This window comes from Malania oleifera, chromosome 11, assembly GCF_029873635.1.
Source record: "Malania oleifera isolate guangnan ecotype guangnan chromosome 11, ASM2987363v1, whole genome shotgun sequence".
NCBI classification, from domain to species: Eukaryota; Viridiplantae; Streptophyta; class Magnoliopsida; order Santalales; family Ximeniaceae; genus Malania; species Malania oleifera.
Window position 1 is genome coordinate 34,586,914 of NC_080427.1, and position 16,359 is coordinate 34,603,272.

Genomic DNA, 16,359 nt, shown 5'->3' on the forward strand with positions numbered 1-16,359 from the left:
TTTTTTGTTTTTTTTTTTTTCAAATACATTTTTTTATGTGACAAGTTTGCAACCTGCAATTGGTGAATTTTTTTAAGTAGATATTAAATCTTGCTAATTTTAGTACAATTAGTAACAGAAAACTTTTCTTAAGCTTTTTTTTTTAAGGGGTTCCCTTGGGGGGGGGGGGACCCAAAACCCTTTGTCTATTGAAGGTCTAAAGGTTAGATATTTCTGAAGGTACCTTTTAAATGCCGTAAAATAGAGCGAATCCCTTCCTTTAAGATGTTGCAGAGGTAGGTGGCATTCTTTAGCGAGAAGTGTCTTAAACTATTAAGTTCTCATTTTAGTTATTGTGTTGATCTTCTATCTGTAGTATATACCGTGTTTATAAATTTGAGCTATGCGAGATTTTAGACATTGGTAGGCAGCTAATGGTTTTCCTAAGAATATTTATAACTTTCTTATGTTTATAGAGTTCATAATTTTCAATAATCACATGTTTGTGGAACATTTATTTGGATATCAAAGGTCCAGTAATTCCGATCTCACACGCAAAACATATTTGTCTATTGGTTGATAGATCCTGCATCTTCTAATCTTCTTGGTATTATTTGGTTTGCTGTTGCAGATGTGAATTATTTCCTCTCTAAAATTGCCAAACATTTCTGACAATCAGCTTATTTGTTTGTTATTGCTATTGTATGATTGTTTCCATGGGTTTTTTAGAAGCTCTCTTTCAGTACTTGGAATTTGATATTGCAATAATTTACTGAGTGTTTTCTTGATTGGCAGAAAGTGGATGAGCATGTGAAAGAATCTGCTGAACTTTTGCAAAAAAGAACATCTGATGCGGCAGTTTGTGCATTAAGAATAATTGCTGAGGCCTGCTCGATATGCCCATACTCGGAAAGATTACTTGAAATGAAAGCGGAGGCTCTTTGCAGGGTCTGTTTTATTTCTGCTTATTACTTTTGTTTCCATTTGAATTTATTTGTTGTCCACCAATTTAAACTAGTAGAAGTTAACAAACTGCTTATTTATTTGTATGATGTGCATCAACATTTTTGCTTCATGAATGGTTGTATTTTTGTTGGCAACTAGCAGCTGCGGAAATATGAAGAGGTGATTCATCTGTGTGAGCAGACTATCGATTTTGCCAAAAAAAATTTTGCCTCTGCAGGCATTGATAACCATTCTGCTAATATGGAAGTTCTTGAATCCAAAAGCAGCTCATTTTTAAGTCTATGGAGGTTGTGTTTGATGTCCAAGTCCTACTTTTATTTGGGAAAGCTTGAGATGGCTCTTAAGCAGCAAGAACAAGCGAGATCTATCATGGATGAGTAATACATATATATTTTTCTTCATACATCAATTTGACATTTCCTATTGTGTAATTTATTTAGGATTTGCGATGTTCTTTTCTTGAAATAGCTTTGAGATTCATGTTGCTGAATTTTATTTTATATAGATTTGGGAACAAGAAATTGGGATCATCAGCCCCATTAGCTGCCACTATACGTGAATTGTTACGTCATAAGGTATTGAACCCATTGCTTTAAATTCGTCTGTTTTCTCTAGCGTTGGAATTGTAGTTGCCAGAATGTTGGTGGTCTTTTGAGATAGATGTTGAACAATAATTTATGCATGTTACATGTTGCATTACTATTGCTAATTTAACTCCGTGTTCCTAATATATGATATTTTTTATAAGAAGTGAATTGTTGCGAAATAATTGATGTGTAATGAAACTATTGAAGAGACCATATGATGAGGCGTCCTTCTGTGAAAAGTTGTAGCTAGTGACATGCTGACATATTAGTGGAAGAAGAATGTTGATGAGCCAGATATTTTTCTTTAAATATAGAGAAGTATTATTAGAAGAAAAAGAACCAGGCCTTTGGCCTAGTGGTTCACCTCCCCATTCTGACTTGTGGAGATGGAGGTTCGAGTCCCCTTTGTGGGCACTCAGTCTGCCTAGGACATCTATTGATATTTATTGTGTTGGGTTGCCTTCGACATTTTCGGTAGTTTGTGTTTGGGGTGGTTGGAGACAGGGTTATGAGCCTGCCCCTATGAGGGCCTTGAACAGGTTCATCTTCAAAAAAAAAAAGAGAACATTTACGAATCAGAGGACAAGCAGCCCTCCTGAAGAGCACAGAAGGAAATTAATCAAAGAAATTTTAAAATTAAATTAAAATCGCTGCACATCAATAAGCCGCATCCCAGGAAACAAAGCAAAAGCACAGCACCATAATGAAGCCAAAAAAAAAAGAAAAAGGAAAACCCTACACCATGCATAACATACCTCCAATGCATTTTCAGGTCCTTGCGACCTCTAAATCCCTTGAATATCTGAAGAAAAACCCTTAAAAGAAGAAGGGCACTCCCAATTCTCCCCAGACACACCAAAGAGCCTGCCTCAGCTGCCTCAAGAAAAAAAGACAATGTGAAAACAAATGCACGTTCATTTTGCTGCTTTGGAAACAAAGACGTAACATTTAGAGACAACACTTTCAAAATCCTCGAATCCAAAGCCAATCATTAGTTTTAATCCTATCAAGAATAGCAAACCAATAGAATCATGAGTAAGATGATTGAAAAATGAGAAAACTCCACTAAACCATCCAAGACCCAACTCTTAGGATCACAATAAGAGGAACTAAAGAATCAATCACTCGCAAAATTTGGGGAAGCTCATCTGCTTCTCAGTCAACCTTATTTCTGCTCAAAAATAAAATCGAAAGAAAAAGTAGCCCCCACAAAAACCAATAATTTAAATATTGGAGAGTTGTGGTGATTCGAAAGACAATAAAGGCGAGATTATGCAATGCACAGAGGATTTGTCCCAATCCAAAGGTTCTTTCAGAAACAAACTCTCTCCATTAACAACATGGAATCTAACTTGAGAGAAAATATGCAAAATCTGAAAAAATAAACTTCCAGGGATTCGCAATGAGTAGTATTGACACTAACTTTTGCATCCCTTCCATTCTTATGGATTCGATATTTGCTGCAGATAATCCTTTGCCATATGGATCCAGGCTCCAAAGGAAAATGCCATAACCATTGTTCACATAAGGCAATGTTCTTGGAAACTAAATTTTCAAACCTTAAATCACACTCCCAAATCCACTTACAAAAATCCTATCCAATTAACCAAGTGGACCCTTTCACCCTCACTCATCCCTGGCCCCCCAAAATTATCTTCTTCTCAATCTTATTGCCAACTCTTACAGGACTTAAAAGAGACAAGAAGTAAAGAGGAATAGAAGCTAAAGACACTTGAATCAAAGTAATACACCCTTCTCTATCCCCTAGCTGTCTTCTTCACAACTGGATTCTAAAAGGGCACAACTCTATGATATTATCAACCAAAGCTATGACATACACAACCTGCTAGCTTTGCAAACTTGAATAGAAGTAACTGATCTAAATTAATATCCTGTTAGACCACTCTTATTAAGATTATCTTTAACCCTGATGCTTTTCCAAAAATTTGCAAAAGGGTAAGCATATTAGCAAACAACGTAAATTGTTAGAGCAAAATAAAATAGTGTCATTAGGAGTTAGGACCCCTCATATAGCAGTTATGCTATATGCCCTTTACCTTTCCATGCAAAAATTCATTTAACACTAAAAGCACCCCACACCAACCAAAAAGGAGCCCCTAAAAAAAAAGGAAAAGAAAAGAAAAAAAATGCCAACAGTTCCTACCACCAAAAAAAAAAAACTGCTAAAGATGAGTAAATTTAGGACCAATAAACATGAACCATGAATGACCCCGACCCGTAACCCTAATAAACCAATGAATAAAAATATTGAACAAGTCTATCAATAATAACTCCTAACCTAGTATCTCAAACAATTAGAATACCTGCTGAAGAGATAAAACAACCCAATCTTTAGATCTTGACTCCCTATTACTCCTAACCAAGAAAGCCATCAACAACCCTAATTTGTGCCTTTAGGGGCTTTTTGGTGTCATTCAGTTTTTGTTTTCTGTTTTCATTAAGGTACACCTAAAGAAATAGGTGATAAAAAATGGGCGCTGTATTTTTGTTCATATTTTATGATTTTTAGTTGTTATGCCAACACTTTATTATCCAGAATTCACTTTTGTGGATTAAATCATCCTATATGCAATTTTTATTAAAAAATTAAAATAAAATGATCATGTGGATTTAAACCTAATTAAAATAAAAAGATCTATACTTTTTTAAAAATATTTGAAAAAAATAATAAATTTCATTCAAAAATATTTTTACCAATTTTCTATTGTCATATACAATAGAATTGTTCTTGGAGCACTAAAAGGTGAGTTTAACAATAATACATAAGCAAAATAATTATAATTAATTTATAATTTTGATATAACATTTTCCAATTTGTATTATTTTGCATTTTCATTATTTTAATCATAATTTTTTTATTTTAAAAATGAACGTACCATTCAATTATGTTTTTAATTTGTTTAAGTTTTTTGGAAATTTTAATCAAGTTTGGTAGTTTTTAGTTCTTAGTTCTTAGTTCTTGTTTCTAGATTAATTTATTGTATTTGCTTTTTGTTTCCATTAGTTTTTATAGCAATGCCAATTGGTGCCTTAATTTCTAGAATCATAACAACATCAGAGCAAGCTTTGAGTACCACCCGCCTAATCTTAAGTCGCTATCTAGGACCAACCCCTAACATTCCAATCCAAAATCATAATTTTAGGATCTCATTATCCCACCCTCATTTCCCCTACTATTGCTATAGTTGACAGGGCTAATTAGTTTCTGCATTTCCCTTTCCACCTTTTTCTTCGCTCTTTTTATTGTAGTGAAGCTGCCATTTTGAGCTCTTGCTCAATAGGACTAACCAATTTAATACGTAACTTGTCTTACAACACCTATGGATCCCTACAATCCTTCCCACCACCTAAAGTGTCAATACATACAACATTATCAATTTCACCTGATTCCCCATGGCATTTAGATATACCTGCAGGTAAATGGACTCCTTGAGGAGTAGGTTGGATACCAGCAACAACAACACTAACAAGCCCCAAGTCCCACTATTTGTGGTTGGCTATATGAAACCTTTTCCGCCAATTCAAGCGATCAAGGGCATTTTCTTCTACTAACTTAAGAGCTAATTAGTTTCTGCATTTCCCTTTCCACCTTTTTCTTCTCTTTTGTTATCGTAGGGAAACTACCCTTTTGAGCTCTTGGCAAATAGGACTAACCAGTTTAATAGCTAACTCGTCTTACAATGACGATGGATCACTACAATCCTTCCCACCATCTAAAGTGTCAAAACATACAACATTATCATTTTCACCTCAATCCCCATGGCATTTAGATGTACCTGCAGCTAAATAGATTCCTTGAGGAGTAGGTAGAATACCAGCAACAAGAACAACACTAGCAAGCCAAGTCCCACTATGTGTGGTCAGCTATATGAGACCTTTTCTGCCAATTCAAGCGATCGAGGGAATTTTCTTCAACTAACTTAAGAGCTATTAAATCCTTCCTTAAGTAGGTACAATACCAGCATAAGGTTTAATAACCATCCAAGGAAGCTCCTGCAAATCATTTTCATATAAAGGATCAGGGACAGAAAAAGAACAAACCAAAGAATTGAAATCAGCATCAGGCCTCCTGACTGGAAATAAGGTACAGTCTGTCCTAACAGGAACCAAAATCTGGTCTGCCACCTTTCCAGGATGAGACTACTAGTACTCGTCCGGGCAGCATACCTCGAAAGCCTTACCCTTCAAATGTAGTGATATTTATGGCTATCCTTTTCCTCTACCTGACCCATCTGATTGCTTTCCACCTCAAAAACCTTTGAATCTGCTATAAGCATACATGGTGACACTAGGGCTTCTACATGATCCATCAATCCATCCAAAAGAAGATTTCCATTATTGTCTGAAACATAGACTGACAAACTCTGAACCCATTGAATCATATTGTGAACAGCTTAAGCTTTTGGGATGATTGTAGTTTGACAAACTCAAGATTGATTGTCATGTTTTGATTTAAATTATATTTTAAGAATGATGCCCATCATTCTATCAGAAAATAAAAAATAAATAAATAAAAGAGAATAATTCCCACCATGCTACTGTATAATCATTTAACAAGCAATGGTTTTTATTCAGGCTATTTATCTTTTTAAAATATCTCTTTAAAAATATTAGATATTTATCCCTTCTTTATTTTGGGTGGATTCCATTTTTAAAAGTTGGTTAACCTATTTTTATTCATTCTATTGGTGTTCATTTGTTGCCCTTGTGTAATTTATAAGCTGTTTTTTTTTTTCTTTATCCCTTAATGGTCGATGACAAATTGGTGTTCTTACTATAATGGTTTATTTCCCTCTTTTTTTCTTTTTTTTTTTCAACTGTAGAATGCAGGGAATGAAGCTTTTCTGTCAGGAAAGTATACTGAAGCAGTAGAGCATTATACTGCTGCTTTATCGATGAATGTCGAATCACGACCTTTTGCAGCAGTCTGTTTTTGCAATCGTGCTGCTGCGCACCAAGCTTTGGGCCAATTTGCTGATGCCATTGCTGATTGTAGTGTAGCCATGGCTCTTGATGGAACTTATCAAAAGGTTAGTTTTGAAAATTTATAGCTCTTCTAGATTTTAAGCATGTTGTATATAATTGTCACTCATCCTACTTTATATTGTTCTTTACCATTACCGAAAGAGGATGAAAGGATGTTTGACCACGTTGATTGTCAGTTTCAGAGAATGGACAACCTACGGAGTGGTTCAAGACCTCACAGGGTTGAGGTAGGGGGGATCCCCTTTCCCCTTTTCTCTTTACACTCATTGTGGATGTGCTGAGTAGGATAATCAACCATGCTCAGGGTCTTAATGTTGTCTAGGGCCTTAAGGTAGGCAAGGAGGAGGTCGCAGTGTCTCATCTTCAGTTTGTTGATGACACTCTCCTTTTTCTTGAAGATAATGTTGAGAAATTTTGAAAGATTCTTACCTTGTTGAAAATCTTTGAGAATATTTCGGGGCTCAAGAACAACATGTCTAAGAGTGGTGTGGTGGGCAATAACCTTGAACAGGAAAGAGCTTGAGGATTTGGCTGACTTGGCATGGTGCTCCATTCTGGAGTGGCCTATGACATACCTCAGTCTTCTTCGTGGCAACCCAAACTCATCCTCCTTTTGGGACCCAGTGGTGGAGAGAGTGAGCAATTGGTTTGGGGGGTTACAAAAGGGCTTCCTTATCTTTGGGAGGGTTTATTGCCCCTATCAATGCTGCTCTTTCCAATATTCCAATTTATTAATTCAAATGGGGTTGGCAGAGGCCTTTGGAAAGGATTATGAGAGGTTTCCTGTGGTTGAGAGTCAAGAAGGGTAAGAGAGACCATCTTGTTGGGTTAGGGTCAGAAGACCTAAATTTGAAGGGGGCTTAGGCCTCAGGAAAGTGGTGTCCAAAGACATCTCTTTAGTTGAAAAATGGCTTTGGAGATTCCCCCTGGAGGTTGATGCCCTTTGGCACATTGTAAATAGAAGCAAGTATGGTTTGGATCGGAATGGATGGGGTACCAGAGGAAGTGGCAATGCTTCTCAAGCTGGCACTTAGAAATTCATTTCTTAGGAAGCCCACTTTTCCTATACTCACACGTTTCTAGGTTGGTATTTGGTAATGGACCTGATGGTAACCTCACTCAGTTTTGGGAAGACATTTAGGTAGGATAATTTTGTTGTAGTCCTCGGTTTCTCACTGCTTTAGACTTTCTAGTTCATACAATTCTTTTTAGTTAATGCTTTCTACCATTTGGAAAAAAAAAGGAGGGGGGGGGGGGGGGGGGGGCTCTCTCTCTTGGGATTTCCATTTCTTCAGGAAATCTCAAAGAAAGAGAGGTAGATGAACTGACTACTTTAATTAGAGTGCCAGATTCTTTCTCTCTATACGAGAGATGACATGAGGATTTGGATAGGGGATACATCTAGCTCTTTTTCCACAAACATCTTTTCTCTCTCAGCTCATGAAATCCCGAAGTCCTTGCTCTTTCCCTTTCAATAATTTCATATGGAAAGCTAAGGCTCCTTCCAAAATCAGAGCTTTCATGTGGACTGTAGCCCTTTATAGGCTAAATACCATTGATTTGTTACAACTGAGGAGAACTTTTAAGGCCATGAGTTCAGATATATTTTTCATGTGCTTTGAGTCAAACAAAACCATTAACCAATTGTTTCTCCATTATTGGGCAGCTAAGCAACCACGGATCCTTCTGTTTATAGTTTTCGATGAGCCCGTGGTGCTTCTTCAGACTGCTGATACTTTCTTGATGGTGTGCTTTAGAAGAGTTTCAGAAGGAGCAAGAAACGAGTGCCTTTATGGAGATGCATTGTCTTTGCCCTCGTTTGGACACTATGGATCAAAAGGAATCGCTAACAGAAGAAAACCCCCTTTAGCCTGCTTTCGGATAGAGTCATTCTCCTAGCTTTTTTTTGGGCTCACTCTTTTGGTCTTTGAAGGGGAATGGTTTTTAGATATTCAGAGGTATTAGGAGGGCTTTATTGTAATCCTTTTTAGTTCTATTAGGAAGATTTCTTATATTCCCCACGTAAATGCTTCTACCTTAATAAATTTATTTGTTTAAAGTGAGAGATGGAGAAAAGAAAAGAAGTGAGCAAGAGAAAGGAGGCAGCAGTTTCCTTGGAAGTATTAGGATCCTTTTTAGTTATGTTAGGAAGATTTCTTATACTCCTCCCTGTGTAAATTCTTCTCCCTTTTCTTAATAAATTTCTTAGTTGTAAAGTGTGAGATGGAGAGAAGAAAAAAAGTAAGCAAGAGAAAGGAGGAGGTAGCAGTTTCCTCGAGCCTTACGTTTAGCTCCAGGTTTGCCCTCTTATCTACTAATAATGAACTGGATAGAAAAAAATTCCCTTACTTACACCACATAAGTACTCATATAGCCTATCTCTTCTACCACTCCCCCTCAAGCTGGAGGAGAGAGTAGATGCCAGGGGGGAACTCACGTTCAATTCAATTCAAATTCATCAACAACTCCTACATCATGGCTTTCATACACTATTTATAAGAAACCCTCTAAACACATGAAATTACACATAAACCCCTAAAATAAAATTAGATTACAAACATGCCCTAGCATTACACAAATATTACAAACAAGCCCCCAAAATGCACATAATACTATACTAATTAAACCCAACAAAATTCTCAATACAATTCTTCTTAAGTTGTTTGCAACATTGATCTTCCCAAAGTCTTGCTTCTTGTCCTACATCAACTCTCACCCAGCTAGAAAAAATTCTGCCTCAAATTTTGAAATGTTGGGGGATCAAAACAGATAAGCAAACTTGGACTCTTTGAAAGCTAGCACTTGAATGAGACAAGAATTCATGTTCCATTGGCAGCACCATAGACTTGACTTGAGAATTAGCATCAATGAGTTCATTAAGTATGACTCTACAATAGGAATGTTTGAAAGACTTTGGATGTCTTCAAACACATTCATTGCCTTGCTTGTAGTGTCTTCAAGTTAACTTTGACATGATCAATAATCTCAAATTCTTTGTCCTGGTTGGTTTTAAGAGCTGGCTTCAAAATGATTTTCTTTCCATTATAATGGAAGACATATGAGTTCTCATGTCCTTGAGTCACCCAAATCATCCAACCAAGGAGAACCAAGGAAAACATGGCCAGTCTTCATAGGTATGATATCACCCCAAACATTAATAGTCACCCATTTGGATAGGAACCAAACATCTTTCACAAACATATATGTTAGTGTTATCAATCCAAGATATGTCATAAGGCTTGGATGGGGTTCTGAATGAAGTTACACACGAATCACTTCATTTCTAGAAATCACACTCAATAGGGCATCTTCCATCAAAAATGAATTTGCATACTTTTTCCCCATACTTAAGAAAGGTATGGAATGTCTTCATATTATGCTTAAGAGTATGAAAAAAGCCATTCAATTGTCCAATAAGCTGTCACCGTATTGCTACATTTATTCCTATATACTGCAACTATATATCACCAAAATCTTTGACACAATTTTCCGACAACCCTTGCTCTTAATTTCTCAAAAACTGTCTTCAATTCACCTTTGATGTTGATTGTCGAGCTGAAATGAAACAAATTCACAAAGAAAACTCACAAACATAGCTATGCAAACTGATTTGTTATGTTGGCAGTGAAAACTCCATGCTCCAAAGTGCTGATGGTGCAATAATTCTTCAATTTTTAGTGGTGTCAAATTATTGCACCTGCTTGCATTATGTTCTGTCCGCAATTGAAATTTAATGCTGCATATCAACAATATCGTGGAGAAAAGAAAATTTCTAGTAGCTGGGAACCAATTTCTCACGATTATGGCAGGAGGGAAGTCTGGAAGAATCCCACTCGCAGTTGCCGGTGGGTGGGGCACGTGAGTCGCTGCCGGAAACTTTCCAACAATAATTTTTGGGACAAAAGGAGATCAATGAATAGGGGAGTACAATGGTCTTGGTAGTGTGATGAGAAAAGAACGGGAGGATAGGGATTTTGAAGAGCCGACGGCTGGATATTTTTTGGCCAGTGCGTGGCGTGTCTTCCGGTGGACGGATGGTGATGAAAGGGGAAGGGTTTCAGAGAGTTATCTTTTTGGTGATGTGGGTGGTCATGTAGAATCTAGGCTGGAAATTAGGGTTTCGAAGAATGGGACACAATTGGAATTTCAGAAAATGTTCAGAAACTGCAGAACTGCTTTTTGATTTTTTTTTTTAATCAAAATTAAGAGAGAGAGAGAGAGAGAGAGTTATGGGAGAGAATTAAAGAGAAGAAGAAGAAAAGGAGAAGGGAAACAGAGAAGAAAGAGGGCAGAAGGCTGCTGGGCAGCAGAGGATTAGGGACAGAGCAGGAGATCAGAACAGAGGAGGGATGAGAATTACAGAAGAAATCAGAAATAGAAAGAATTTGGAGAGAGATAAAAGAAGAGAATGGGAGAAGAACAGGACAGAAGAGAGGAGAGAAGGGGATGATTGGGGGACTGAAGTGGAAGAATGGAAATCAAAGTTGGGCTCTAATGCCAAATAAAGCAGGGGCAGCATCATGGTTCTGCAGCCATGGAGAAATTAGATGAGAGGAAGGAAGGGGAAAGGAGGAGATACCAGGGAGGAACTCACGTTCAAATTCAATTCAAATTCATCAACTCTTGCATCATGGCCTTCACACACTATTTATAAGAAAGCCTCTAAACACATGAAATTACACATAAACCCCTAAAACTAAATTACATTACAAACATGCACCAACATTACACATATATTTCAAATAAGCCCCCACAATACACATAATACTATACTAATTAAACTGAACACTTAATAAACTGCTAATTAAACCCAACAATTCTCAATACACTTAAGTCTTGAACATGGATCTTCCCAATGTCTTGCTTCTTGTCCTACATCATCATGTCTTGATATGCCAGCGGCTTCCGCAGGCATGTCTTTGGATGCAGTCTAATTGTTCATGAATTAGTCATGCATTAAATAATGAATCACTGATTTAGTGATAATAAGCTCTTGCTATGTCTTGATACCTCATATTTTGAAATTTTTTTTTCTTCCAAAAAAACTTGCTTACTTGTCATTCTATAAATTCCTATGTTATGTATTCTAGATGCATTTGGTGATTAGAGAAGGCTTTAGAGCACTTCTCTTTTTCTACCCTGTCAATACTTATTATTGAGGCTTTGTTTTTTGCATGGTAGATTATTTGTATTCAACCTCCACCCCCCCCCCCCCCCCCCCCCCCAAAAAAAAAAAAAAGAAGAAGAGAGGGACAGAGTGGACAAACCTCAACTTTTTTTTTTGGTCATATCTGTATCATCCTTCATTGTATTCTTTGTGCTGATCTCATGTCCTTGGTGCAGGCAATTTCTAGAAGAGCCACCTTGCATGAGATGATTAGAGATTATGGACAAGCAGCCACTGACCTCCGGAGATTTCTATCTGCTCTTGAAAATCAGTCACATGGCACACCAGATAGAAGGTCCAGAGGTGTAAGAGAAATCCAACAGGCTCAGATCCATCTGTCCTCAATCGAAGAAGAAGCTAAAAAGGGAATCCCTTTGGATCTTTACCTCATTTTGTAAGTTCATTAGATCCAGACCTTAAATTATTGGTATTTCTTGTAGTGCTTTAACTTTTTCCTTTGTTTTTTTAATTACCATGTTTCAGCTATTTGACATCTCTCCCTCAAATGCTCTTTCCCTCTACTCAACTCAATGATTTTTAGGAGGATTAATACAATGACCTTTTCTTCTGTGGACAAGTAGTTGCAATTTATTTTCGGCCAAAGCCACAAATCCTCAGCAACTGAGTCCTCAACTGGCCTATGTATACCCAACATTAAGACAGCCGCATCTCAGAACCCTTTTTATTCTTATATGTTATGTGTGGAAGCAAAAGCTTTAGGCAGCCTTATGGTACCCGTGTTTGAGAAACAATAACCATGTCTCCACTGAAACATTTACTTGTGCTTCTTTTCAAACTCTTGCCTATTTCAATTTTTCATAGGCTGTTGATCCAACTTTAGTGGCATTTTTTATTAATGGTATCTTAATTCATTTGCTAATGCTTGGATCTTTTTTTTTTTTTGGGCTAGTTCTGACAATTTCACCTTTTTTTTTTTTTTAATTTTTTTTTGGAGAAGAGGTGGTTGGGATTGATAAAGAGGTAGAAAGTGTCTTTAAGGGGCACCAATAGTGGTGCCAATCCATGTACAAAATCAATAAATCAACTATGTATGAGACTGCACATCAACAGAATAATTCTCAGTATACCAAGACCAAAAATTGATGCCTTTAGGCTTTGAATATCCACTTCTTATCCTTCAAATGCTTTTTTTTTCCCACCACATGACCCAAAAAGCAGTGATAGCGATCAAAAATAACACTTTTCCTCCTTTTTTTACAAGCCTTAATTCCCTTTCTAGCCCACGGCTCACAGGACACTGAACAAGCTGTCGCCCATGAGATTCAGTTGCATTCCACATTTTCATAGTTCACCTGCTGCCTAGAAAAGAATGTGGTTCACAGTTGCAGCATCAGTGTCACCTGTACATGTGCAAATAACTTGCTGTTCAAACTTGACAGTTAGACTCGTGATAGCATTTCTATTTGTGAAGCTTACAAAATTCTTCTTTCAGTCCTTATTTCTATAATCGTCTTTTTGTGAATTTTGTTGTAAACTTGGCAATTACATTTTTGTGTATGAATGATTACAATTGGTACGGGACAATTAGTTCACCAAATTCCAATTATCTCAATTGTTAACACATTATAATATTGAAATATTTATGATAATGGATTAGGGTTATTTTTTATCTTTGGAAACAGTTTTTGTTCACCTGAAGACATTGAAATAGGACATTTATATTGTTTTCGGGGTAAAAATATTTTGATAACTGCCACAACATGTTTAATTGTTGATGAGTTTGAGTTGTTTGACAACCCAACTATGTTGGTTGATACTCCCATTTGTGCTTACAGAGTACTGGAAATATTGTTGCTTCGAGGTTATTTTTCATCTTGTGCTAGCTAACTGTGTTGTCAACTCTTAATGCCAGGGGAATCAAAGCATCAGATGCAGCATCTGAAATCAAGAAGGCATATCGGAAAGCAGCTCTCAGACATCATCCAGACAAGGTCTTTATATTTTTATTTTTTTATTTATCTATGATTTGACAACCATATTTGTTACTCATCAGATGATTTTTTGGGATCTAGGCGGGTCAATTCTTAACCCGAAGTGGGAGTGGAGATGATGGGCAACTCTGGAAGGAAATTGTTGACGAGGTTCACAGGGATGCTGACAGGCTTTTTAAAATGATTGGGGAGGCATATGCAGTACTTTCTGATCCCACCAAGGTTTTATTCCTACACATAATGGTTGCAGCATGATTTTTTTTATATGCATATTCTGGCTCAAAATTTCAACCATTGCCCCTGGTGGTAACTCATCAGCAGCACATGTTCTCTTGAATGTCTCATAGTATGCTAAATTTTATAACCCAGATTAATAGATTATTAGTTAGTGATGGTGTCAGGTTTCTTCAAATGGATGTAAAGAATTTTTTTGTCCTTTACATGTGTGCATGCACATGATCATATTCACATCCTACTTTTGCTTCGCATTACCAATGAAATAACCAGAATTCGATATAGTTGGTCCCATGGTCTTAAATTTCCATGAAATTGTTGAAATTTCCATCGAAATTTCCGATTTCTATCACCCTCAAAATCGAAATTGCAGTTGATTTCTGTTTTACATTATTTCCATCGAAATTTCAACAAATCATCCAAAATTTATTAAAATCTCGAAATTTTAGCTTAACTTGTCGAAATTTTAACTATTGAGCAAAATTTCTTCGGAATTAAAATCAGAGATTTATGATCGAAGTGAAATTTCTTTCTTAAATTATTTTATTTTTTTATTGAAACAAAAGAGTATTACGAAGGCTTTTGAAATTATATAAAAAAATAAACTTACAACAATATTTTTTATCGAACCATTCATGTCTAAATTATCATTATTTGTATAATAAATAATATTTAAATGATTTAGGAATTTAATTTGTATTAACTGAATATGTTTAATGGACATTATCTTACAAATATGTTTGATACACAAATTATATTACAATTTTTCCACCTCATACACAACATAGATGTATTCAACTTGTACTAAAACTTATATTGTTACATCTATTATCCATTTCTAAAGTTTCATAAAAGAATTTCATGCTTTACAACTGATTTCCATTATTTTGTCAAATTGAAATCGAAATTGACACGGAAATTGAAATTTCCGTCAAAATTTCCATACTTTTGGAGATTCTAAATTTGAATTGAAATCGAAATTTAAGACCTTGGTTGGTTCCCATCTTGGATATATAAAATATGCATGCCTGAAGCTTGGGTTTACAGGACATGTCAGTTACTCTGGGTTTGATCATGACACTGGGACAGTGGAAGATGGTTTAGGTATTGTATTCTGGTCATTTTTTGTTGCTACGCACGTATCATGTGTCTGTTTTGGTGGACAATCTTGCTACATTTGAACTTTATCCAAGGTCTTTATCTTGATGTAGGGATCTAGTTTGACTCATGCATTGACCTATGCAGTGGCTATTGTATCTTGACCCATTTATTTTATTAAGCTTACCACTCATTTTGACTCCTTTGGCAGCGGTCCGAATATGAAGAAAAAATTAGGAAAATACCAAAAGAAAGAAACGGAAGCAGTGCTTCTACTAGACCTTCAGGTACTCATAGCTATCCATTCGAGACCAGTCCAAACAGGAGAAAGTGGCGCGGGACACCTAGGGCATATGGGCACCAACATTCGCAATGGTAAGATGAATCTGGGCCAAACAGTTAACCATTCGTTATACTTGGGCTGCTTAGCAGAACTAAGAGTTTGCCAGATCAGCCTATGGACAGCTCAAGACCCATGATGGGTTGTGGATCCAAGAGATTCTGTGCACTTATATGGCCAAGTTGTAAATGGTTGGCGCCTAGGCCTGTTTTATGGATGCGCTATACTTCTGTTTGAGGACAGCTCCGTGTTGCACAGTGGATTTTGAACTTTCACAACCGATAATTTAGATGGCTGAGAGGTTTTGTGCAGCGGCAACCTTAATATGCATAGGAATGTATCTACATAGAACAACAGAGAATGGGTTCATCTATCTACAGTTTTGCCAGTGCCAGTGATGGAAGAGTAAAAATGGTTCTTGTGTTCTCTTTACTTACTTATTTTTTGTGGGGGGTGGGGGGGAGAGTGTTGGGGTGAATGTTCAATATGAGACAATATTTTTGATTTGTTTGTGGATTGTATTTAAGAGAAGATGCATTCTTGAATCTCACAGCTTTGCAGCTGTTTGCATCCTGAGTCAATGAAGTAAGTTTGTGTAGTTTAGACATTTTGCAGAACACGTGATGATAATAAAAATAATGAATAAAGAACTGATTGCTGGTCCTTACTGTGCTGTCTCTGCCACACTAGATGCTCCTCCCAGTCCAAAAAAAAAAAAAAACTGAAAATAGTGTTAGATTTTACAGTTCGGGTTTTCCAGTTTGATTGAGGGTTGCTTCACAAAACTGAAGTGTTAAAATTACATTTGGAACACAGAATATATTTTTCGTTTTTGGAATAAGATGGAAAACAATGAGAAAATTGAGAATAGAAATAATAGCTATCTTTCTATATTTCTTATTATTTCATCATGTAATGAGAGGAATAAACATGACGAAATTTGAGAATAATTATTTCCTTTATATTTCTTATTCTGAATTAATAAAAAAATTTACATTAATATTTGATTTGTAGAAGCAAATATATTTT

The 16,359-nt window shown here is 36.4% G+C and overlaps 1 protein-coding gene across 1 annotated transcript in view; it reads left to right on the forward strand.

Moving 5' to 3' along the window:
- The window catches only part of LOC131168649 (uncharacterized), a 57,900-nt gene extending 41,908 nt beyond the window's left edge, over positions 1 to 15,992 (forward strand). Inside the window, exons 4-11 of the mRNA XM_058128252.1 lie at positions 775 to 927; positions 1,087 to 1,322; positions 1,451 to 1,520; positions 6,377 to 6,583; positions 11,883 to 12,100; positions 13,580 to 13,658; positions 13,740 to 13,880; positions 15,202 to 15,992. Of these exons, the coding sequence (XP_057984235.1) occupies positions 775 to 927; positions 1,087 to 1,322; positions 1,451 to 1,520; positions 6,377 to 6,583; positions 11,883 to 12,100; positions 13,580 to 13,658; positions 13,740 to 13,880; positions 15,202 to 15,369 (1,272 nt within the window). The 3' untranslated portion in view covers positions 15,370 to 15,992. The remainder of the gene's footprint in view (positions 1 to 774; positions 928 to 1,086; positions 1,323 to 1,450; positions 1,521 to 6,376; positions 6,584 to 11,882; positions 12,101 to 13,579; positions 13,659 to 13,739; positions 13,881 to 15,201) is intronic.
- The last annotated feature ends 367 nt before the right edge of the window (positions 15,993 to 16,359 follow it).